Consider the following 25,431-nt stretch of genomic DNA (forward strand, 5'->3'; position numbering starts at 1 on the left):
AATTAACAACACTTTCTTTGCCTCAGTTTGAAGCCGCAGGGACATTAAAAAAAATGCTCTTCTGACTTTTTTGTTATATTTCCTCTGAAAGCCAAATTTCTCTGCCGTGGAACATTCAATTCCCTCCATCATTTCTGACCTTTACCAACCTTGAGACGGCAGCAACCCTTTTTAGACGCAGACATAAATGGTAGCGGCTAAAATAATACTCTTATCACTTTCCTTTTGAGAGGAGAATCACAAAGCCCAGAGCGACTAAAAAGAACATGAAAGCTTAATGAGTGTTTTTGTAATATCGCCGGCTAATGGGACAGCTGACCCCTCTAGCCTAGAACAGCCGGCTCAGCACTTTGAAAACACATTGTACCAACAATCAGAGGCTTAAAGGACAAGTGAATCTTCTTGTTTTAAAAAGCCAATTCAGCAGTCCACAACACACACACTGTGATAGAGAACTACAAGCTTTACTGTCTGCATCAAATTATACATGTCAGGGGAGTTTTATTTATTTTAAGACAACAGCAGGTGGATCGTGCATCATCCGCTTTCTTGATTTCAATGCTAAGAAAATGCTTCGTTTACTTACTTTCCCGAACTGCACATTCCCCTGCTTTCCATTCGCTTATTGTTTTACCTTATTCCATCCTGCATAATACTTTGTATGAATACTACTTATTCTTTTTGCTGTTATTTCTCTGGAAACAGCAGGTAAAAGTCAAATTCGTATTTGAGGCGAGGTATTGTGGGGTGAAAAATCTGCTGGAAATGTCCAAATAATCCCAAATCCTATAATCATAGTTTTTGATCACACGGCAGTTCATTTAGTAACTTTAGTCACACATTTCCAGCAGCGCTCACTTTCTGTGTGTTATCTTCACACAGAGACAGATACACACACACGCACGCACAGACTATTTTCTCCCTCTCACTTTCCTGGAGTTTCATCTTCATCACAGGAAGGGGAATGCGTGGTTATGTTTTATCCTCGGGGCACTTCAACGCTCTGTTTCATTTCTCTATTACCTGCTTCTTTATTTTCCACAGATGGCTTCCCTGCTGGGCGGATCTTCCCATCGATCCCAGGTCTCCATGGAGACCGGTGATGTATACAAGCAGGGTTCAGTATAATTGGTTGTGATTTTTTGCAACAAATTGATATTTGTTTTTCTACTCATGGTTTAAATTGTGTTTTAATGGCGATGAATGATTTCACTGCCATTTCTGTGTTTCCTTCTCCCAGTTTTGAAAAAGTGGGAATAATGCAAGATGATGGGACACTGACACATGTTGATAATGTAGCGAGACATTTCCTGCTGTTTCCTGCTACACTAAGTTAGTCTGCTGACACCAGCTTAATCTTCTGAGTATTAGCAGGAAATAAACATATTGTCCGAATTGTCACGCTGTTCCTTTAATAAACACGTTGTGGTTTTCAAGAGACACAAATTACTGTGTGACAGATAAACAAATTTTGTTGTAAAATGTAAAACATTCCCCATTCCTCCCTGATGGCAGGTGAATATATTTATTACATCATAAATGCTGAAAACATGTGATGTATGTTGACTTTTTCATTAAATTCCTCCAGAAGGTTTTTTTTTTCTACACTGATACCTTGAACAGCAGTACTTTCAGTATTGGTTTGTGAGCTTAAATCTGTGGTGATTTATACTTTAAATCTCATGAAATACAGGATCTGTTACTAATGCACCATCCTGATCAATACCTTATTGATCAATGTCTCTCCCTCTCTGGCTCAGGTTATTGTCTATGATGAAAAGCTACAGAAGGTTTCTTTTAATTATTTAAAATACATATAACCTAATTTCAGTCTCAAACTGGAATTCAATTAGAAAAAAAAAATGTAAAGCGCCAAATGGAGTCTGATCACAACTTTATTTCACATATCCAACATGTATCCAGACCATGTACTAACACTTCTACTCCACAGATGAAAAGTCCAAGTGACTCCCCAAAGTTGTCATGGCTCAGAGCATCGCTCATTTTACTGGTTATTTTCATTCTTGCCTTGTGATCACAAACCGATTTAGACCTGCTGACCCAGGGGAGTGCAATTAACTACCTGACAGGCTGCAAATCCACCAGTGCTCCAGGAGGACCGGATTCTGGTCTAAAGCCTGCCTATGTAATTGGCAGAGACATTGTAATAAGTAGGGGATCATCTCTCTCTAATGTGTCACAGCCCACCACTTCCACTCACTCTCTCTTGCATGCTCGGCTACCACAGAAGCAGCCAGCTGACAGAGTCCCTGAACAGATCAGACCTATGCATGCCCCCAAGCAGCGGTATCTTGGATCCTTCACTTCCACATGTTACCCAACAAGATGATTCCAAATTAGCAAATTACGGTGAGAGAGCTCCCTCTGATAACACTCATTTGCCGGGCGCAGTCTCTTACTCAGACATTAATCATTTCTGACAGTGATGATAAATCAGCATAAAACATTCAGGTAAGAAGTAAAAAAAAAAAAACTCAAAACATGTATTTTATTTCTTCATGTTTGTCTATACTGGATTACTTTTTCTAAATATTTAAGTACTAACTCCATTTTGTCCACCAGGAATTATAATGCAGTTTCTTTTTTTTTTTTTTTCTTTTTTTTTTTTTTAACAAATCCATGATTTTTCATGCAACACATGTAATTATAAACTCAGTGTAGCACTGATGCCCTCTGGTGGTGTTAGTAGCTCAGAGAGAACCACGAGTTCATGCTGGAGCTGCTTACATGACATTTTTCTTGATCATTTCATACCAGCGTCCTTGTGGCTCGTAGATTTAAGGCTTTTTCCATATAACCACACTGCCCCTAAATTAAATCTGGCATTATTCTCTGGCATTTTGCTCTTTGATAAATACACAAAGTCAACAGATAAAATTTAACCACATTTTAATTGTCATCACTATTATATTAGCTCTTCCTTTTTTTTTTTTTTAAAAAAAAAAGCATCTATTTACAATTGCATATATGTTTTAGTTAACATTGTCAAAGTATGGAATTTGCATAAGAAAGGCACTCAATGCCAAAAAATCCAACACAAAGAAGGGTGTTGAGCATGTCTCAGGTTTGGAAGGAAAATCCTTCTTGTCTTGAATTATAAATTTAAAAAAAAAAAAAAAAAGCTTTGGATTATAGTTCAAAACTAAGGCACTGGATTTAAATCTGGGCAAATTCATGCTACTCCAGTGCTGGTACATAAAATACAGTTGAGTTTCTTTCACTGGTGTCACTGCATAATTTCAGTCTCCACAACAGTTATGTGGATCTTGGAGCTGCTTGCTGTCTCCTCTCACCAGCGGTTACTCTGAGTTGCGACTTCCACATCCATGATTCGTGGAAGTCTGCCACTTGCACCGCCTTCCAGGTAGCCAGGCTTTACAGCAGGTGTATCTGAAGGTCTCTGCTTGCTCTTGTTCAGGTCTGACTCGAGGGGACAAATGATTTCACAAGATGATGGAAATTCATCTAACTACCTTGACAGGAAGTGAAGCAAATATGACTTTTAGATACAGGAAATTCTCACCTGAGATGGCTAATAACATCTTACGTCTGGCTCCAAAGGTGGAGACTCCAACTTCTTTCAGATCTTCATCGGACAGAGTGAGGAACGTCTGGTAGTCTATCTAGGTGAGTACACACAGTCATATCAGGATTATCATTCCTGGTGCTGCTGATGTTACTGTTTTGGCTGATTTACAAGAAAGAGTGTGCAACAAAGATATCTAGTTAGTCAAAGCCAGCAAGCGGCATGAGTAATTGATCAATTTAGGAATATAATTTTAACTGCACCTCTCAGCATGTATTTACCTCCTGTTGTTCAAACACATCAATGTATTTAATAAGACCAAGCTGGCTGAGCAGCTCAGACAGGTCATCTGTCATCATTGGGGAGGGGCTCCTCTGGCTGCAGGTTGATGCCCTTCTGGATGTGCACATCCCATCCAAATAGCAGCTGCTCACAAAACTCTCCACTAGAAACAAAAAATTTCAAAGGTGAAGCTTTACAGTGCCTGTGGGAAAAAGATGCAGTACGATTCATCAAGCCTGAAAAAGCCAGCAAAGGTGCCACTCACAGGGTTTGTCGCTTCTCCTACTGTTCACTGAGGATGTCAATCCAGAGAAGGAGGAGGTAGAAAAGGTTGGTGGAGGTGAGGAAGGAGAGGATGGAGATGAAGAGGAGGAAACAGAAAGGGATGTGGACCCTCGTCTGTCTCTCCAGTTTTCAGAGTCACTGCCGTTACATACCTTCCCAGTCTGAGCAGCCCACAGCTACACGGAGGCAGAGACACAGAGACAGCCTTACTGATACACTCCTGTTTCCTTCATCTCTGAACATTTCAGCCAACAGCATCACCCTACTCTTCATCATTTTCTCTTTTAATCTGGAAAATGGCTCCAAGTGTTCACAAACTCAGCATGTGTGTGGACTTATTATCCATCACAATAATAGAAAAGGCGTGTTATGTTTCTGTATCCGCTCATTCACCCTCTCTTCTGCTGAATTCACCTCATGTGAGGAATGTCTGTTTTTCTTTTAATCTGCAGTGAGTCTCCCTCCACCTGACAGCCAGGCATGCATTCACCATGTTTTAAAAGAGCCATGAATATGTGCTAAAACAGGTCAGGTATACATGTTGCCATGCAGTGACTGCACTGACTGTGGAGATATCAGAGGCGAAGCAATTGAGCGTACAAATTTGTGGGCTTACCACACGGAGAGATAAATGCTTCACACTGTAAGAGGGTAACAGCAAGAAATGAAGCTGCAGTGTAATGAAACAAGCGCAGCAAAAAGCAAAAGGACAAAAAAACTGAATAATGAATTTGGCTAAAGCAGCTAAATTTTAAATCATCAATGAAACTTTAAAGTCCTTGTTCACAGTTTCAGATTTATTTATACCTGTTGCTGATTGTTGCAAGTGTTGAGGTAAGGTTTATAGTTGCGTCGGCTGATGTTGCGGAGCTCTTTGACAGCCTCAGCAGGCATAGATTTGGAGAAGCCAAGGCCGCTCCAGGTGTCTGTAGGCGTCCGTACCTCCGTGACCACCGGCTTCCTCTGCATGGCTGACGGTGCATACAGCACAAACACAAAGAGGGAAAAAGTAGAGTTGTTAGTTACAGGAATAAAAACACAGTGTTGTACTATGATGTACAGAAACTATGATCCTTCCATCTTTAGTAGTGAGTGAAATTTGATTATTGATACCATCTATAATGATATCCACAACAAAGTGTGGGTTTCTGTGTTAAATAACTAACCACTTCTTATCGCCAGAGGGTGGCACATTATAAAACAAAAATTTCCAAGTATTCGCAGTCTAGTAACAAAGTCTGACTCTCCTGCATGTGTGAATTTATGATTAAAAATGGTAACAACCCACTGAGAACAGTATCCACAAGATTACTCTGATTGGTTCGCATGTGCCTGTGAGTATCTGTGTGAGTAAAGACCCATTCATATACTGGCATATGGGTATCTTAATAGCTCTGTGAGGCAGATGGCCTACTGAAAGTGCTAATTTATAATACTATAAAACAACAGAGGAAATTTGGTACCATTTGGCTGTAGGTCCCCTCAGCGTCTCTCATTCTGCGTGATGGATGAGGCAGCGCTTGCAACATGTGTATCAGTGCAAATACATGTACGTGTGTGTTTGTGTGCGTGTGTGTGTGTTAGGGTGTCTGCATTGTGTATCCATCCCAGTTTGAGTATGGTTTCAGTGCTAGTATTAGTATATTATAACTCTGGTATGGTGCAGCCTATAAATCGCCCCCCCCTCATCAGTTGTCTTGACAGTTGGCAGTGCCAAAATGCCCGCCTGTGCTTAAAATATCAGTGTGTTGCCTCCATAATTTTCTCAAATAAACAGGAAGAACCCAGTTTATCTAGTTTAATCATATGGATTTACAGTATTTAAGCAAAAATATGACTAAATATTGACAACAAAGCAAACTATTTTATAGGTTAGTGTTGTTACACAGGTTTAGAAGAAGATATTTTGTCATTTCCTCTCACCATAGCTTCAGAAATAACACTCGTATTTGGGCATTTTTATGCCACACATAATGTATGTTAACATATTATTGTAGGATATCATGTGTATTAATAAACAGGTAGCAGAATGTTTCCGAAACCATAGTAAGGCAAGTGGAAATATTAAACATTTACGAGCACTAACCTCTGGTAGCCTGCAGTTTCTTCTTCTCATAGTCATAATCCTACAAAGCACAAACAACAAATAGAGGAGGTAAATAATGCATGAAATTGAGTTTTTTTTCCTCCTATGGTTGTTCAGGAAAGGCAGTGGGAAGCTAATTTACAGCAGGAACAAACACTTGCATGATAGAACAGTTCCTGCCTCTGCAGCAGTAAACTTGTGAAACCTCCTTGCAGTAACCTTTGAAAGTGAAATGACAAACAAGTGAGGAAGGAAACAATCACGAAAGTCTGTTCCTGAAATCAAATTCCACAAGGGTCATGGATGTATACGTTACAAAATCACCTACATCAAATGCTGCTGTTATTCATGGTCTTGTCATTTTATTTTGAATTCAGAAAATAATGAGTTGATCTTGTCTTCTCCTACTCTAGTTCACGTGGAGTCCAACAGAGCAAAGAGAGTTTTCAGTGACTGATCATGAAGAATTACTCAGAATCTGGAGGTTGCCTATGGGTGGAGTGCTTGAGTTTGTCAGAACACTTATGGAAAACAAAAACAACAACAGCGGGAAAAAAAAAAAAAAAAAAAAAAAAAAAAGATAAAGAACAGGCCTGCAATTCCTGTTTTCCTCACCTCAGCCTTGGATGAGTCAGCATGAACAATCTCCGCCAGAGCCACATCTCTCCTCAGGCTGTTCCTCCACTCATTCCTCCCTCCTTCAGTCTCGGCGCCCAGTAATCTGGCACATTCGTGAGACACACGCACACACCTTGAGACAAGGTTAGGTGAAAGTGTGATGGCTGTGTGAAACATCAGCTTTATGGGGACATTTCAAAGACGATTTCATGATGCTTTATAAATACAAAATGCATCCAATCAAAGCTGCATAGCTCCACAAAGTTTTATATCTACACAGCTGCAAAATGGCAAATTAAAAAACTCAGCAAAAAGCTTATTATGATTAAGTCAACAGATTGTCTTTTTCGTGTGTGGTCTTTCTGTGTTTGCAAGATGCATGTGCTAAATTCTTGACAGATCTAGCACATGCAAGTCTGTGTGTGTGGGTGGTTGTGTGTATGCACCTATATTAATCACATTGCCGTGGGAACAAAACCTCTCCACAATGATGAGTCACCTTCCATCTGGATGCAGCATCTTGGTCTCCATAAGGTCCATATTTAATCATTAAGTTATGAGTCGACTTTGAACTTAGTTCCACTTAGTTTAATGTTGGGGAAAGATCATCAAAGGATATCTGTAACAAACATCTGGGACTTCTCACCTGTACGTCAGCGCCTGCCCTGTTGAATGCCGTCTACCCTGGCTGAGGATCTTAGTGATTTCTGGATTTTGGAGACTCCCCCTCCGGCCATTCAAGCCCATTCTGCTGATGCTGTTGTTCCCTGAATCACACACCTCAGCTGGCAACATCACCAAAACCTCGGTGCCCTCATCCTCTGATTGGCCAGACTGATATTCATTTTCAAGGATCTAAGAAGAGGACAAAAGCAAGTCTTTTTTCTGTCTTTTTTTTAAATCAGGGAAAATTAATGGTCTTTTATGTGGTACCATTCTAAATGTTAACATTTAAAGACCTTTTCCAGCGGCCGACTCTCTGTCCCCTTCAGCCCTGTCCTGCCTTCCTCGGTGGGAGAAGTGAGGCCCGGTGGAGGTGAGGGCCGGGGTTTAGTACCAGATAACTCTGTAGTTGTTTCAGGTGCAGAGGCTGATCAGAGAGCAGAGGTATGACATATATGACATATTTATTAGCATATTTGTTGTATTAAACTAAAAAAAAATATTTGTAAGTTTTGTCTGCATGTGCTTGAAATAAACCATCAGATTATTACAAAACACACTTAAAATTTTCCAAGAAAGTTTAGACAGGGAGGTTTGTTGCTAACTGGTCACCTATGGCACTCATACACTGAGTTTTTGCTCCAATGTCAAAACTTAGAGCCCATATTTGCCATTGATCCTGCTGTTTTCACCTTTCCTGACTTTCAAAACTGATGGAAAAAAATGAATGCATATGCTGCTCTCCCAAAAAATTCAATTATTCCAACAATGATGGACATGATGAAACTACAACAGTGAAATGCTTAGTAACTTCTGTATATAATGCTATGTGTTCACATGTTTTATTGTTTGCATATATAACCAGGTAGAGGAAGAAAAGAACAGAATATTTAGTGTAGAAATAGTTTCCAAAATCCACTTTATCTAATATTGCTGGTAAGACCAAACAAACAGCAGGGGGTTATCAATGTGTTGGTACAGGTGATCTCCTTGTTTGAGGTGCTCATGGGAAAATAATTCCAGGAAGTAGACAGGAACCACTCTGGAAGGGAAAGATTGCACATGCCAGTGGTGAGGAAAGAAATTGTAAACCATTCTATTTAATAAGCAATCAGCACAATCATGTTATATGATGACTGAGTTTTGTTTAATATATTGATTTCAATCTACATGTTGTGTTGTTGCAGTGCTAGGAATGTTGACGATAATGAGAGAGCAGCACATGTGTGTTGGATGTCATTGCATGTGCTAGGCAGAAAAACTTTTGTTTTAAATGATGGTTTATAATTTTGCTTGTGTAACATGTTCTTGTATAAGATGATTTAATATGAAGAAAGATTTTTTGTTATGTTTGCACAGCAACTGTATTATTATAAGGAGGCAGTGTGGTAAGTATTATTTTTATTTGTCCATTTCGTTGCCCCTGCTGTATTGTGATATCAACTTAATAACCATATTTTATATTTTTCTGATGTGTCATGTTTTTCACATATTTGCAAATATCCGGTATTGTTAAGTGTACCTAAAGTCTGTTCGTGGATTTTTTGTTTAATCAGTTAAAATGCACTGGCAATAATAATACGGGAGACCAAGACTCCCACAAAGACAAGCTGTATTTGAAGCTTTGTGTGTTCTTTTTAACCCCGGCTTCACGTTTATGAATATAAATACTTAAAAGATAAGAAAATATAGATTTTTTTTTTTTTTTATCTAATCAATGTGTTTGCATGTAAAATGGAAATCAAGTGGATTTAGTTCCTTTTTTGTGCAACCAAGTTCTACAAAAGCACAGTTTTACCACAATTTGGTTGCAGACACAGACAAAAACTTTCTCCATTATAGGTTCGTGATTAGACAAATATATATAGTATGTAACATCTTAAGTATCCTTTCAGCTGGAAAGAAAAACTGACTGAACCCAAATAAATGACTTGTATTATCAGACATGCAATATTGACTTGTAGATTTTCTTACAACACAATAATTAGATAAATATTTCAGAATTTATCTGGATATGCAGTTTAGATTTGTTGAATTCAATTTATGTTTGAACTCTACAAGTTACAAAACACACCTCCATCCTGGCTCTGTGTGTGTACACCACAAATGAAAGTACAGTGTTTATAGTCCAAGCATCCTAAAAGAGAGACTGCGCTCCCTCAGCCATATTGTGTACATGGAAGTTGTAAATTACTTATTAAAAGTCAGCTTTCAAAGCTTGACTGTAGAGCAGTTGTGGACAGATTGACCAGATGTCCTTATAAAAGGCAGACATGTTAAACTGTAACATTAAATTCAGAGGATTTCCTTGAATTTTTGGATAGAAACATATCTGCACAAGACATGTGTGCATATGCTCACCCTGCTCAGAGAGACGAAGCTGCTGCAGCAACATGTTGAGCCAGTAGTTAGTCAGGCCACTGCCAGGAATCACTAGGTCAGGGTTCACTCCCGTTACCTTGGTGGTCTCACAGGAATCCAACCCCAGCAGCTGACGGCGGGCCTCATAAAGGCAGGAGATGTTCCTTTCCAGACCTTTCACCACCACCGACTGATAAATATACATCAACACAGATGTTTCTATCACTATTCAACTCGATGCAGCGCATGAATCCACAGGGGGAGAACAGATGTACATCCAAAATTTAAACTGGCGAGAATTATTCAAGAAATGTTTCAGTAAATATTTCAATCCATTAAATAAATTATCACAGGCTCCATAGTGTGGTTCCAGACTGAATGTGAACTCCCTTTATATACATTGGACTGACACTGAACAAAATGACAATTTTTTGAGCTGGTGCCTCAAACAAAAAGCAGCTGTATAACACCTACCTTGCTGGTCTGTTTGATTTTGGGCTTAACGCTAATGAAGACCCCCAGATTTTGCATGATCTGAGCTAGTTTACAGGGCTCGGCCTCGCCATCCTCACGCATGTCAAACATCAAACACACAGGCAGACAGTCCTGGATGTTCCAGAAGGAAAGGGTAATTAAAAATGTGTTATCAAAGCCACAAAGAGAGATACAGTATATAGATGTAAATATGCACAAGAATACAGACATGGAATAATACATGTTTTATGATAAAGACCTGCTTCCACTAAACAAAGCCATAACAATCCCACCCTACCATGAGCTGCTGCCGAGCCAGACACACTCCATCAGGGCTGCCCTGAATGAGCAGTGAGGGAGGACTTTGTGGAGCGCTGAGATCCGGCAGGATGATCTGGGTTTGGGTCTGGTGCATTACACTTAAAAAGTGTGCACCATTCTGTCCCAGCAGGAAGAGATGCTGCTGAGAGGTGACGTCCAGCTGGCTGCTCACCACACCACCTGTTGCTTCTGATCCCAGCAGAAGCTCTGTCAAGATGCAGGTTGCCTTCTGTATTGATGATATATGCAACGCTCATCATGATATTCCCCAATACAGGAGAACTTGACCTTAAATCTGTTGTGTTTAAACTGTAACTTTGTGGAGCGAAATCCTTCATACTGACTTTGACAGCAGCAGCATTTCCTTGCAGCCCCCAGACGGTGCAGCAGCTCCCATAAAAGGAAGGTTGAGTTTGAGGCTGAGGGGGTATGGTCCTGAAGCTAACATTCACCCCTAAAGTCTGCACCACCTGCTGGATGAGAGGTGAACCTGCATCTGGAAGAGCCTGGGGTACCAGACTTACAGGCAGGTCAAAGGTCAGAGACATTGGCTGGAGGTCCTAGAAGATAGACAGCATATGGGGACAGGTTTATGAATAAAACTGTAACAAATAAAACATGCAATAGATTCTCTGATAGCTGCGAAAAATTGAGTGTTGAAACAAATAAAGTGCCTGCCAATATAGATTACTTACTCTTATCCTCCTCCTGGCCTCTTCCACACCTTCTATGGGCCCAGCGATGGAGACCTTACAGAAATTTGAAAAAAAAAATATATATATCATATAGATGAATCTGTTTCCTCCCACGGCGGCAGCTGGTCATGCGTTTAGATGTGACTTTGCTACCTGGTTGCTTTTCTCTCCTGTAGCACTGTGGCGGTTGGAGTCGGGGAAGTGGATGTGACAGGACGTGACCTCCATCACCTTTTTGATGTTCCCACCACCTTTTCCAATCACATGGGAGTGCTCTGTATAGGCTACATCCATTTTCAGAGTCACTTTGTTTACCTAGTTTTCATACAAACACTGATGTCATTTATGCAGATGCCCACACATGACTTGATATGTTCTTGGAAGCAGACAATGAAGGACATTTGAATATTTCTACAGCTGCTCCAAACAGTTTATGAGGAGAAACATATAAGAAATATCCAAACCAAAGCATTTTATTGGGTTAAAATATCTTGAATAAACTACCATCTCCTAAATTAACTAAAACAGCCCATGCCTGCAGGGTGTTACCTAATATCACGAGGAAGGCGCTTGCTGCAAGGCACAGGCTTATTTTAATCAGTAAATTCAAGATTAGCCAGAGTAATAAAAAAAAAAAAGATTTTATAAATACATGCGCTTTTGTGAATGTTTGAAGTTCTTATGTAATTTTTTTTTTCTTGATAATAAAAAACAGCTTTAACGTAGTCTAACAATCAATATTCATCTGTCTTTTTAAAATAATAACACAACTGCAGCTCTTTATCAAATGCAAATTACTTGTAAACTTACTCACCTTGGTTTCCAGCACTTCTAGTATCTTCTTCTTGGCTGCCATGACATTGGCTCGCTTCCCTTCCACTTTCACATGTGGATCTAAATGGAAATAGGAGATTTAAAGCCATTTTTTACAATGACTAAACCTGTGTGGGAATGTGACAGAGCACTGGTTTGCATGAAGTGTGAAGACTTGGTCACCTTTCTTTGACTTGGCGCCTATCTTCAGCTTGGAGGGCCATTTCACCTGAGTGTTAGTTTCTCTCATCATCTATGGAAGCACATGAGAAACGCTGTCACTATATGCACATTCAGAACACACACACACACAGATGGATCTCTCTGTTCTAAGAATACAAAGCCTCATTTGCATTTCAAAGACTGCAATTATCACCTCCATGAAAACTTCAATGACTTGATGCAGAGTCTGAAACAAATACTGAAGCTGTAGCAGACATGTTTCCACCAAGGACTTTAAGCAACTGTGATTATTACAGAGGAGAGCAAATTGGATATCCTTTGTTGTTTCATCTTTGGGTTGATGAATAGAAAGTTTCCAATGAAGTTTTACTCACTCTCTCAAAAAACTCCTCTCCTGTCTCCCCGTCTCCTTGCTTTGGAGCTGGAAAAAAACACACTAGGTGAACAAAGGCAACAAGCAGATAGAGTGTAAATTCTGCTGCAGTGTGAATTTACTGTCAGGTTCTGCTGGTCAGCAGTTCTCTATTGTTCTGTTTACTCCAAAGTGTGAAAAGTCAACACTTAAAAGTTCACTTGGTTGAAATTTGCCAAGCAATTCCAACAAGAGATTTCTGGGAATATAAACAATTTTAAAAGGCCATCGCTCCATGGTGACATTTACAGGGTTCAGAGAGAGCCCCAGGAACACCCTCACCCCCTCCCCTCATCTCTATGGGTTACGCTGGTTGAAGCTAAGGAATGGAGAGGGAACAGCTTGGGGTGGAGCAGGAAGGTGGTGGTCGGGGAAGACAACCACAAATTAGCTAAGTAAGAGCTAATCACATCAAAAACATTTTGCTGACACAAATACCTCCCAATGTAGTCAACAAAAAAATTAAGCAACCTCTGGTGTCCAATATTAAATCAAACATGCCAGTTTATTACAGTAAAGGATGAGAAGCAATATTTACTGTCTGTCTGAGGTTGTCCAAACAGCCCAAAACGCAACATCTACACACACATTCAAAAACAAGCAACAGTTATCAGAACTGGATCCACTCAAGCACCATCCCATGATGAGCAAACTGCAGCGGCACACAGTCAGAGTTTCCTCTGTGACACAAGGGAGGCATTTGTCATAAACCTGCCAAGCAGCGATAACTAACAGAGGCAGTTACCTCTGCTCCCCAGACAAGAATGATAATAACCAAAAGGACTTGTGAATGCATAAGCCACCGCAAGTCATAAATCACAATGATGCAGCAATGAGAGTTGAGGAGGTGGCGGTTACTGATGGAAGCAACAAGGGTGCAGCCAGCTGGAGGCCCTCAAAGGCTCATAGGCTGAGTTGGATAACAGGGCTGCGTGCAGCAAGGGGGTCATGACAGCCATCAAGGAGAACAACTTGTATGACGCCAAATGTGAGAATAGAAACAATTAAAAAGATTTCTATGGAGTTCACCTGATATCACTCACCATACAGCATGGTTTCAAGTTTCTTCCTGTCGATCCTGAATCTCTCTTCCACCCACTCTGGATCCAGACTCTGTCCTTTAGCATTCTCCTGCCCTGCAGTAGAACTTACTACTCCTTCCTCTTCTTCCTCCTCTTCCTTTTCCTGTCTGTCACTTTGGGCCTCTCTGGACTCAGCCTTCGCTGCTGAGTCGGGTTCTACGTTAGTTTCCAAGTCAGGCTGCTGGGGAGCTACGGTGGCCGGGGAGACCAGAGAGCTGTCCTCTGTGGTGCTGGTGGCCATAGCAGGACTGAGCCTTCGTCAGTGCTTGTGTGTGTGTGAGAGTAGTGTTTGTGCAATTGTGACCAAGGCGACCAGCAGCGAGAGAAAAAGGGGGAGAGAGGGGCAAGAAACACCCCCTGTGCTTTTTCATTAGATCTCCCGCCCCTTTTACTTAATTTACTGCTTAATTCTAACTCTTTTTTCTCTCTTCCTTCAAGCCGTTTGAGGCTTGATGGATTTGCTGCAATGGCTTTCATTGCAAGGATGCTTAAGGACAGTCTCTGCTCCAAACAACACAAGCACTGTCTGATCCTCACTGGTGACTCAAGACAACCTACAACTTGAGAATCAGAACAAATCCTCAGTAATCCTCTGTTCAACGTTGACAGATTATCTGGATAGATAGTGAAGGCCTGTGATAAGACAGGAAACATGTCTCTCCAAACACTCGCACACATCATGAAAGCCATCCTCACAGCGGCACACACAGCTAACAAAACAAACAGATCACCCAGCCATCCACTGCTCCTCTCTTCATGTCTGCCCTTTCTCCCTTTACTCAAAAGAAGGTTGCAGAGGTCTCCAGATTCCAGAGGGGTCTATTGCAGCAGTTCAACAATGTTTGGAATATGTTTCTTTCCAAGCATCCTGTGTCAGTATTGAAGGAATTATGCTTTTCTATTCAACTTTGCAAAAGTTTTATATTTGTGCAATCATTGGATTACTGACAACTGTTTAAATTTATGTTTGCAGCTTGTGAATCTGCGGTTAGCCTTCTTGAAATATCCAGCTGAGTAGTTTCCAGTAAATAGATCTAATCTGCCCAAAGAGTGTAAAAATAAATCTAGTAATTTAAGAAGTGTTAGTGGGAAAAGAAAAAAATAAAAGAAGATAAAATAGCTTTTGGCACTCTTGTCTTAGAATAGACCAAGTATATTTCTTTAATCACATCTGTATACTAATGTTTCACAGTATATTTAGCTTGTTTTTCCTTTACCCAATGTATGAATTGGGTTCTAGCATAGAACCCGATTCAGACGTTGCCTTCCTGCCTTTGGCTTGTAGGCTGTGCATGTAGTAAAAAAATATGATACTATGAACTACCTTGTCATTTGAATCCACAAAGTCTCCAGGAAAACTGTGAAAGTCTTTACTATCAGCATTGAAATGTTGTCTAAGAGCTTGTCATAAAATCCATATAAACTTCAGTGATCAAATTAAACATTCACCACTATAAGATGAATAAAAAACTCAAGCAGTATCCTTGAAAGTATTTAAGCACCTCAAATATACATATATGTTTATAGTAATTTCAGAACCTGCTTAGTGCTGTTTCAGTCTCCTCTGTGCTTTAAATTTCTAAAATGTGCCATCCCTAGTACAGACTGAAATATAAGTACAAAACAAACTGTTCAATTAGCCAGCTCTGCTGAGACTGTGTTTCTCATTCAGTCCGATCAGCTCAGTTTCATATTGCATTGACAAATCTGGCCTCCGGGCGAATTTGCTAACATTATGTAGAAAAGCAGAGATCCTCCTGAATTACAAACTACTGCAGGCTATTTACGTGAGGAGGACTGTAATTGAAAGACATCGTGACTAAGTCACCATAGCAACAGGCCATAGAGTTCATTATTCTGAGTTTGAACTGACTCACAAGAGCACATCCCCTCCTTTCTGCCCCCAGTTTAGCCTCATTTGACTGGAAAAGTGTGCAGTTCCAGTAAAGTGCCAGGGCGTGCGTCACATGTTTGATCAATGGGGAGTGATGAGAAAAGACAAACCATCCTACAAAGTGACTTGTGAGCCTTGGAGGGTTTCTTAAAGCAACTCAATCTATAAATGAATCAGACCAGACCAATTCTTTGTATTGATTCACTGAGCTGGCACACTTCTCCTTAGAAACAAGTATTGCAGCTGCTTCAGGTGCAAGTAAAGTTAAATAAAGTAAAGTAGTATGATGCCACCTTTCTCATGTAATTAAGTTTAATTGATAAATAGTTTATCTCCACTGTGAGATCTTGTCCCACTTGGACATCTAACAAAGCAAAATGTAATATAATAATGATTATTATTTGCCTAACAAAAAAAAAACAGCTTTGTGTAGACATTTTATTTATCATGTGTTCATGAAAACAGGCACTCGAATTGAAGAACCATTATAGTTTATACCATTCTTAAAATAATCTAAAACTCATTTTCTTATCAGTGAGGATACATGACATTCATTAAAATGTCCTTACATTAATTTAGCAATATTCTGTTATGCTATCTCTTGAACATTTTTGCTTTTACACATGTTTTTTTCTCACAGGTCCCCAGACAATTATCCTGACCTCCTGTCTTGTTTTAGACTTTACAGCAAAAGTGTGCTTTTTTAAATTAGATTCACAAAATGTAATTAAACATACACTGACTCCTGTCAAGTCTTAGAAATATGTTAACATCTCATTGGCTGCCGATAGAAATAAGATGCTCAAGAACTGAAGTGTAAGTAGTATAATTGATATTCTGGATGGATAAATAATCAGGAAACACACTTGTCAATGCTGATTCAGGGTTTTGCAGTTCTGTGTTACGAGTCTGGTATTCTACCAACCACCACAAGGAGGCGCTGTGAGACTATTGCAACATTTTTCTAACTTTCTAGGTTGCGTCACCAGACCCACTTCCGGGTTGGTTCTCCTTCGACACAACTCGTGATCGGTTTTATTTACCACCAGACAAACTGCTGGAGGGAGCTGGCTGTCAGGACTGGTGTCGTTTTTCGTAAGGCCAAACAACCCCTGCTTAAATTAAACATGCATATTCAGAGGTAACTGCACAGCGAAGGACTAACCATGTGGAGAGTTCAAGGTTTCGTTGGAAGAGGTAAAACAAACCACACCAGGACGGGAAAATTTCTTTCTTCACTTTTAAGTTCCACTCTGTTGTAACTTGTTTTATTCATTCATAAACTATTATTATTATTGCAGTTTCCGTGCAGTAGGTAAATGTCAGCTTTCCGCTAAACTTAGCTTAAAGCTAACAAATTTATTCATGCCTTAGCATGTAAGTTGTCACCATCTGCTGGTTTATTTTCGTCCCATTAAGCTCTTGTTTCAGACTTTTTGACATTGTTTGTTTTCGTCCTTCTCATGCTAAACCTTTTCATATGCCTTGTAGCTTTAATGATTTAAAGCTGTTGTCCATGCAAACCTCACTTAACAGTCTAAATATTACCAATACAATCTTGCCTGTATGTTAGTTTCCTATTAGACCTGTTTGAGGAAAATTAAACCTTTCAGTACATTTAATGAAGGCTGTGGTTGTATTTCTGGACTAGAACTACTTTACCAGTGTTGCTTCTGATTTGTTCAGTAAAATGGAAAAGACATATGTTGAATACATTATTTTGTATAAATTTAATCAATGCACGTGGAATTATCAGTGTGTACCAGCTATAAAACATGACAAAACAATTTCCAGAATTCGAGTTTACTTTTGTTTAAGTGAAGCATTTCTCCATAAAGCACAAATGGTAATAATTAGAAACATCTTTATCTGACATTAATGTTTTTCCATCCACATAAGATTACAGAAAGTACCTTTTATTTATTTTAACTGTTTAATTTATACAAATTTTTGTTCCATTTTCTGGCACTTCTTAGTTCTGCATCGATACCATGGCAACAACACGTTGCGGCTGCCCCAGAACCACCATGTTGAAGACGAGGTCATCAGCAGCTCAGCTGCCCTCTCCACCTCTCGACACACCTCTGACAACAGGTACTTCATACACTCCTATCCTTTCTTGTTCACAGTTCAAACGTCGACCAGAGCCGACAGTAAAAGCTTGAAGTGATGGGTGATAGAAATATACGCAAGAAACCTGTAACATTTTGTGTTTACACTTAATAACATGTCATGGTTATGTTGTTATTTGATGATGTTTCCATGTCCTTTCATCTTCTTTTACCCTTTCTTTGAACCTGTTTTTGTCCTTGCTGCTTCCTTTTCAGTTAGTTGCATCATCTAGCCGCATCTGCTGTGTGTGTGTGTGTGTGTGTGTGTGTGTGTGTGTGTGTGTGTGTGTGTGTGTGTGTGTGTGTGTGTGTGTGTGTGCATGGGAAGGGGTCAGTCGGGGAACAGAAACATGGGCATCTGGCTCAAATCAAACGTTTCTGGTAGTTTCACACTGTAGACTGGAAATAGAGAGCAATGTATATTTGTTAGATATTCTTTGTGACTCTGTTGTTGCAGCTCTCAGAGGAAAGAGGATGAGGAGAGGAGAAAGAAGCAGAGGAACTTTCAGTTTAGTTATGCTGATGAGTTTCCACGTTATTCTGCTCTGGATGCCATGGGATGGGTAGGTATTCTGTGGTGTACTTTGAAATATTATCATGAATATTAGCATCAGTATCCTAGTTACGAACGTTAAACCTTATAATAATAACCGATTAAACATGTCTGTAGTTCACAAAGTTGCATTATTGTTTACATACATGAGGAATTAACTGTATCAAAGCCACGTGAAGAGACTGTCAGGTGGTAAAGAAAGGAAGATCAGTGCTTCCAAATAAGAAAATGATGTATTTCACATCTGTAATTCTTTGATTCCTTGCAATTGTTTCAAATTGTCAAGATTAGGAAATAAAAAAGTAAGCATCAAAATAAAAAAGCAGATGAAAGCCTCCTCATACTTCTTGTTTTTCACAATCTCTATACATGTTAGAAACACATTGGAAGAGAGATTAGGCATTAACAGAGAAGAAAACACTTTGCTTTCACCTAATCGGTCTTTGATCAAATAAAGTTTTCCATTATGGCAAAGAAAAATGTGTTTTAGTACATTTTGATTAATGCATTTTATTCTATTAAATGTTATAGTGGTACATGTGAGATGGTTTTGTGATAGTAGAGTTTCCATTTTTCATTACATTTACAGGGTGCAGTGGCAGTTCTATTCATGCAGATCTGCAGGAGGATCCACTCCAGGTTTTCCTCTGGCACTGAGCCCAGTCCGAATCCTGGAACCCTGACAGCTCCCTCGTCCCTGCAGAAATGTGGCTACCACATCCTGCTGGAGATTTGTGAGTCCACATGGGATCATTGTTTAACAAAAACACCTAAAAGAAAAAACTTCAGTTATCTTAATCTTAGCCTCTTTTCTGAAAGGTTTTTATGATCTGAATTTAAAGCCTTTTGTGTTGCTTCTGTCTGTAGTATCTCGACGGAATGTCCTGCCCAGAGGAACGAGTGTGTTGTGTCTGCAGGCGGTGTCAGACACTCAGAAGCAAGATCAGTCCTCTGCTCAGAACAACAACAACAGCAGCAGCAGCAACAGTAACGGTCTTTCCATCAGCAGTGAGCATCATCTGACTCCTGGCAGCTCAGTATCTGACCACCAGGGGGAACCACTGAGCCATGACTCACTAACAACTGGTTTGTTGTCTGAAAACTAAAATTTTCTCATTGTTTCTTCTCTTTAAAATAATTTCCTTTTTTTTGTACCTGACAGAAGAATCACTTCTGTTTGAGGCCTGGTCACAGCAAAATGAAGTCAGCCAAGACAACACAGAGAACAAAGATGTAGAGGTGAAACTGTCTGTTTTCTATTAATTTATTTTGAAACAATATGTCTACACACAGGTTTATTCAGTTTTGATTTTTTTTTTTGTTTTCTCCATCTGCTTCTGTAGGATTTGTTGTCGAATGAAGAGAGGCTGGGAGAAGCAGCACTTAAACTCAGACAAATTGGAAACACCAGCGTTCCCGTTGTTCTCAACATCATCGGTAATGATTTAACGACAAAAAACGCGTAATGACAGTTTCAGTTCGCATGGCTTTGTCCACCTTTTATATCAGATTACATTTTCTTCTCTGTCAATGCCTAATCTCTCTTCCAATGTGTTTCCAACAGGTCTAGAAAGTGTGAAAAACGAGAAGTATGAGGAGGCTTTCATCTGCTTTCTAGCTGCAGCTCAGCAGGGTTATAATAAAGCACAGTTTAACACTGGAGTGTGTTATGAGAAAGGCAGAGGAGTCGGCGAGGACAAGGAAAAGGTGAGACCGTGACTGTTTGCTTTTAACTTGAAGGTTGACTTTTAACTGACTTAAAGGTCAGCAAGATCTGGCAGTCACTTCAGAGCTGAAATTTGAAAAGGCTGCAGTCACGACAGACATATTTTATGTCTGTAGGATTAGTTAGCTCTCAAAATATCTTATATTGTAGTGAAATGATCAATGAAAGTGTTTGAGAAAAAGTAGCAGCAGTAATGTGTTAGCTGAAACATGCCTGTGACTCTTCATGTAGGCAAGATCGACACTCCAACATGAACATACAACAGCAGAATAAGAGATTTAGAATTAGTGATAAAGCTCTGACTGACTGCATCTAATCCACAGAACATTTCACAAACGCATGTGTGCGAACCCTCTCTCAAACAATTAAAGTGAAAACCAGCATACATCACAATAAGTGTATTCAGCTCAGTGAGAATTTAAGTTAAATCTATAAAGTTTATCTGCTGCTCTTAAAAGACTTGGAAAGAAAACTGAATATGTTTTTCCAGACGTTGGACTTGGAAGTGGAAAGTAATGGGTGTTAACTTGGTTCTAACCTGTGAATTTAGCTTTTATTAAATCATTCGGACTTCATCTATTGCTTTATTAGCTTATATTAACATAATGTATAAAATGTCCACCCTTTGTATTTATGTTTGTTATGTAATAATTTTAACAGCTCCTCTGTTTTCCTCCAAGGCTCTGCTTTATTACAGAAAGGCAGCAGCTGGTGGCCACAGACAAGCTCAGTATCGCTGTGCAAAGCTGCTTCTGGCCAGCAGGGGGCACCAGAGTGTGGAGGAGTTGACTACAGTCATCAACTTGCTGGAAGAAGCTGCTGCAGCTGGACTTAAAAAGGCAAGCATGTTAAACAAATAAGCCTTTAAGAAAAGCCCTTTTATGATATTTACTAACTGTTTGATGATACTTGAGTTTAAGAATTCTTCTTAATTAAAAATGTTTTGAAAATATTGCAACATAATGATTTGATGTCCTTTAAAAAATAAAGAGTTCGTTTCTCAGTCAGAGGCAAAGGTTTCGCTTATACAGCTAATTAGCTTAATTTTATGTTGCTGCTTTTTAACTTGAGAAATAGATGAGTTACAAATTCCAGTACCTTGTTTGTTTTTGGGGTTTTTTTTGTTCTGACAAGGAAATCAGATTTCAATTTGCCATGTTTTAGTTTATTAACCAGTTGGAAATACAAATTTTCTGTTTTTTATTCAATGTCAGCACAGTATTAGTTTCCAGGATTAAAAAAAAAAAAAAAAACACGTGTAAATTTTTAGATACATAGTTAACGCACTACGAAGATGAAACAGACAAATGGAGGAATGGTGAAGTTAAGTAAAAAGATTAAACGTTGAAAACCTCACACCTGAAATATTTTCTTCATAAGCCCTCATTATTAAAACACACTTTTTACTGACAGTATCCACTATCATAGACAGAAGTTTGACACCTGATTTTCTTACGACTTTGTGTTTATTTCTCTTCAGGCTCAACTCTGCCTCGCCTCTGTGTATGCTCGGAATCCAGAGAGATACGGCTGCAAGTCTATCCAGTATCTGAAGATGGCAGCAGAGAGCGGAGTGAGTGCTGTTCTGGATGCTTCTCGACTTTTATCAATGGCCTTTTCCCAGATAACCTCCCTCCGTCTTTAGTGCCTCAATGCTGCATTATCTCCTGCTTTGTGATTATTATATTTAAACATCTCTACAAGAGATGTTTGGTTGGTTTCCTTATATAGGCTATTATGAATTGGCTTCCATTATGTTTTCCCCTCTGTCTGTAAAGCGTCTTGAGATGGCATTGCCGTGATTTGACGCTATATAAATAAAGTTGAATTGAATTGAATTGAACGTTTCTTCTGCTTTGCACTGCTTTTGTATTGAAATGTCATTTTACAACTAATCTCATCCTCCATGTTGACTCACATGGTGCTAAGTGAAGGTTTAATGATGAAGTATTGAGGTTTCTGGTGTCAGCGTGTGTTTATTTATGAATGTTTAGCAGTTTCTGCACAAATGATAGTAGAGTTCTTAAAGTATGAAGAGCTTTAACTTTGTGTTTGTTTGTTGTGTACTCAGGACGACACTGCCCTTCTGTTCTTGGGTCAGTGCTATGAGAGAGGCCTTGGGGTGCAGCAGAACTTGAAGACAGCAGGCGAATTCTATAAACAAGCTGCTCAAGCAGGAAACCAGCAAGCAAAAAGCCTACTTATGCCAACAAATGGCATATTCAGCAAGGGTAAGTACAGATCTGATATCCCTGGATTTTACAAAAGGACCAATGATATTTGAGCTCTGTTCCATCTCCCTCTACAGCAGTAGACGCAGTTATGCGCTCTATTCGCTCAACTCCGTGCTTCTCTGTGACGGACGGGCTTCTCCAGCAGCCACTTTCCTCTCTTCCCAGCGATCGCTCAGCCACTATCTCTCTCCTCCCTCATTCCTGGAGCACCGGTAGCCTGTGTGCAGCCCCGTCATCATCGTCCTCCACACCTCTTCACCTGTATCCCCCCTGCACAGAGACAGGAGCTTGCCAGTGGACTGTAGGGGTTGGATAGGTAGTGAGAACACAAGACAAACAGGAATGTATTTTAAAGTGTAGGTGTAGTTTCGCCAAAGGAAAGAGAGTCAGTGTGTTAACTCTGTGCATGTTGTGAAGTGTGGATGAAAGATCATACCTTTTGTACGTAGTCTGTGATGTGAATGTAGAGCTGATTTATTGTTTTCTATTTGGGTGTTTGTTTTTTTCTGAACAAAATGTTGGGCGTATGATTTGATCGTATTGTGTGTAGAAATGGAAAGAAAGTTTTCTGCTATTTTTTTTTCAAAACACTACAATAAGTTGTTTTTTTTTATATATAGTCCTAGGTGCCTTTTTATATATTTTTAAATATCCTCACATTTTTTTCTGTACATTAACAGCTGTCTCATGTTTCGGATGCAACAGTATAATCTGTGGTTAAATAATTTAATATGTCCTTTTGCAAAATTGTCAGTTACGTTTTCATTACCCAGACAAACCAATGTGGATTATGATATACTGTGAGGAAAGTGTTACACTGTTAAGCACACATTTTCAAATAATAAATAGTCCAACAAAGCAATCAAGCTGTTTTTCTTTTTAAAATTTACTCAATAACTTGATTTCATGGAACACTGAATGCATTCAGTCAATTATATCTTTAATTATCTGTTTGCTTTCCCTGTGGGAACATGATGAGTTTCTTACCAGAGCAGAAGCCCTTTGTGTTTAATCAGTTATCCTGCCGCACGTGTGTCTTCAGACTGCTGCATGACGTAACAGCCCGATGATGTGTGATTTCATTACCTGAGATGCAAAATAACGCCGGTAGATTTATGATGGCTGCGTGCCCTCCGTGCGTCCTGCGTCCGCTCCTCTGATTGGCCGGCTGCCTTCAGCGCTCCACAGCGCCGCGTTTCTCCAGGATCCTCTTGCGCAGAGAGGAAGCGTAGCTTGGCCGCCCGCAGCAGCAGCGTGCACCGTGCCCCGGGCTGTTAGGGCGACATGATGTGGTGTGATACGGGCGGCCGGCTGCAGCTAAGGGCGGACTGACACTTAAAAGCGGCTTCTTGACTTCGGTCCTGCTCACTGTCGTGTGTCGTCGTCGCGGAAAGGGGGGGCGCAGAAGCGGTAAGTGGATGTAAATATGCTCTGGTTGGGATGCGCTCCCCTCCCAGTGCGGTAGTGGTGATGGGGCTGGGGAGAGAAGGACCGGATGCTGAACATTTACTGCGTCTGTTCACATATTGACTGACAGGCTGTCGCAATCATAACAACTCCAGCTATGCATCTTCGGCGTTTGGTCGATTTTAAGCTAAAAAGCTGTTGTTGATGTCTTTGAGTTTATTTAGGCACCAAGAAGAGAGAGGCTAGATTACTCCACCCATGACATCATCGACTTTTCCAAGTTAATTTTCCCACCTGCTCTTCCTTTTCAGCTGTTGCATTTCTTTTCCTACAGAAGTGGGTGAGGTTGTGTGTGCCTTTTACATTATCATTATAGTTTCACTGGGACGCATTAAGATCTCATGCAGTGTTTGGATATTGTATAATGACTAATCAATGAGATGAGGCATGTTTTTTATGTGAAAAAAAAAATGGTTCTCGGTTGGAGGGGGGGACTGAGCAGGTATCTTGTTTTGACACCTTGCTGCGAAATTGAAAAGAGCTATGTATTTTGTGTGTCAAGTTTTTCTTTTATAATCTTTTTAATTTAATCAAGGACAAGTTTTTACTCTGAAATCTTCCTACTTGACATTATCATATGTGTGTTATTTCAGAAGTCAATCAATTCAATGTACACAAGTGCAGCAAAAGGAAAATAGAAGAAATGACCTACAAGTCAGACATGAGGATGTATGTTTCTGCTGTTCTTGCCAGCGAGCTCGTGTACATTTCCTGAGTGACCTCCTCTGCTGTGGTGCACAACAGATTTATTGTACATAACTACCTCTTTGTGTTGTGTCCAACTGTCCTGCAAACTGCTGTGTCATTCCCATTGCTTTCTCCCTCTAATAACCATCCTTTTCCCTCCGCACTCCCTCCTGCATCCTCCCTCTGCCCCACTTTGTCTAACTACCAGAGACCTGGCTGCGCTGTAGGTGGGGAGATAAAAACGGCTGCTGTCTCTCAATAATCCAGTTCGTCTGCAGCTCCGACACAATTAATGGGCAATGGGAATACTGTTTTTGTGAGGGTTTGTGTTAGGATGTGAACTTCTTTCTTCAAATCAAGCAATATATTTGCTTTTATTGTCTTTCATATAAAAAATATTTACATAAATTAAGATTTTCAGTCAACAAACTCTTGAAAAGATACCAGGAAAATATATTCAAACCTACAGATGAGAGTAAACACTTTCCTTTTGCGTGACAGTAGAAATAAGGGTTCCTGATGGCTGATATCTGGCGTTGTGATGAGACAGGACAGTTCACTGCAGGTACTTTATACCTGTTGACACTTTGTCAGAGTCCCAGGCCTACAGATGATTGCAGATTCAGCACAAACAGGTTGTTGTCTGGCTCAGTGACAGAAGGACAACACGACAACCACCCAGCTAGAGGAGAGTATAATGCAGGCCCCACATGGACAAAGTGCACAGTCTAGGGATTCTGCTCAATTTAAAAATCTGCCTCTGTCTTTTCCCAAGATCTTATCATGTGTTGAAATCTGCCACGTTTGAGTTTTCGGTATTTCTGAGAAAAAGGCGCTGATGATGACTGCAGCATTGTTCAATGCTATGTTTGTTTGCAATTAGGTGAAAGGATGTTTATGGAGAGCGCTTGCACGTCTGCATGTGTTCCTACCTCCT

At 40.0% G+C, this 25,431-nt stretch overlaps 2 protein-coding genes across 3 annotated transcripts; one reads left to right on the forward strand and one right to left on the reverse strand.

Moving 5' to 3' along the window:
- Positions 1 to 3,310: 3,310 nt before the first annotated feature.
- On the reverse strand, positions 3,311 to 14,063 carry bicc2 (bicaudal C homolog 2; the record flags this gene model as incomplete). Its single annotated transcript, XM_079249537.1, has 19 exons — positions 3,311 to 3,441; positions 3,545 to 3,644; positions 3,829 to 3,992; positions 4,095 to 4,290; positions 4,922 to 5,085; positions 6,201 to 6,240; positions 6,816 to 6,921; positions 7,465 to 7,673; positions 7,778 to 7,908; positions 9,843 to 10,032; positions 10,317 to 10,448; positions 10,615 to 10,866; positions 10,982 to 11,197; positions 11,333 to 11,386; positions 11,486 to 11,647; positions 12,147 to 12,226; positions 12,329 to 12,398; positions 12,703 to 12,749; positions 13,784 to 14,063. The coding sequence occupies 19 exons, from the start codon at positions 14,061 to 14,063 to the stop codon at positions 3,311 to 3,313; spliced, it is 2,724 nt and encodes a 907-aa protein (XP_079105663.1).
- Positions 14,064 to 16,754: 2,691 nt separating this feature from the next.
- Positions 16,755 to 23,189, forward strand: dele1 (DAP3 binding cell death enhancer 1). 2 transcript variants are annotated; one of them, XM_079250541.1, is made up of 12 exons: positions 16,755 to 16,913; positions 17,693 to 17,810; positions 18,285 to 18,390; positions 18,970 to 19,114; positions 19,248 to 19,466; positions 19,543 to 19,619; positions 19,724 to 19,817; positions 19,945 to 20,087; positions 20,787 to 20,945; positions 21,587 to 21,679; positions 22,178 to 22,337; positions 22,415 to 23,189. In XM_079250541.1, the coding sequence occupies exons 1-12, from the start codon at positions 16,883 to 16,885 to the stop codon at positions 22,654 to 22,656; spliced, it is 1,587 nt and encodes a 528-aa protein (XP_079106667.1). In that variant the 5' UTR covers positions 16,755 to 16,882; the 3' UTR covers positions 22,657 to 23,189. The 2 variants fall into 2 exon arrangements, with proteins under 2 accessions (XP_079106667.1, XP_079106668.1); XM_079250542.1 differs by having other exon boundaries at positions 22,418 to 23,189.
- Positions 23,190 to 25,431: the final 2,242 nt, after the last annotated feature.

This window comes from Telmatherina bonti (genome assembly GCF_933228915.1).
Source record: "Telmatherina bonti genome assembly, chromosome: 12".
Lineage (NCBI taxonomy): Eukaryota > Metazoa > Chordata > Actinopteri > Atheriniformes > Telmatherinidae > Telmatherina > Telmatherina bonti.

Coding starts and splice junctions, on each gene's coding strand:
- dele1 (XM_079250541.1), top strand. CDS start 16,883: ATGTGGAGAGTTCAAGGTTTCGTTGGAAGAG. Junction 19,115..19,247: donor CCACATCCTGCTGGAGATTT/GTGAGTCCACAT, acceptor TTCTGTCTGTAG/TATCTCGACGGAATGTCCTG. Junction 19,467..19,542: donor CCATGACTCACTAACAACTG/GTTTGTTGTCTG, acceptor TGTACCTGACAG/AAGAATCACTTCTGTTTGAG.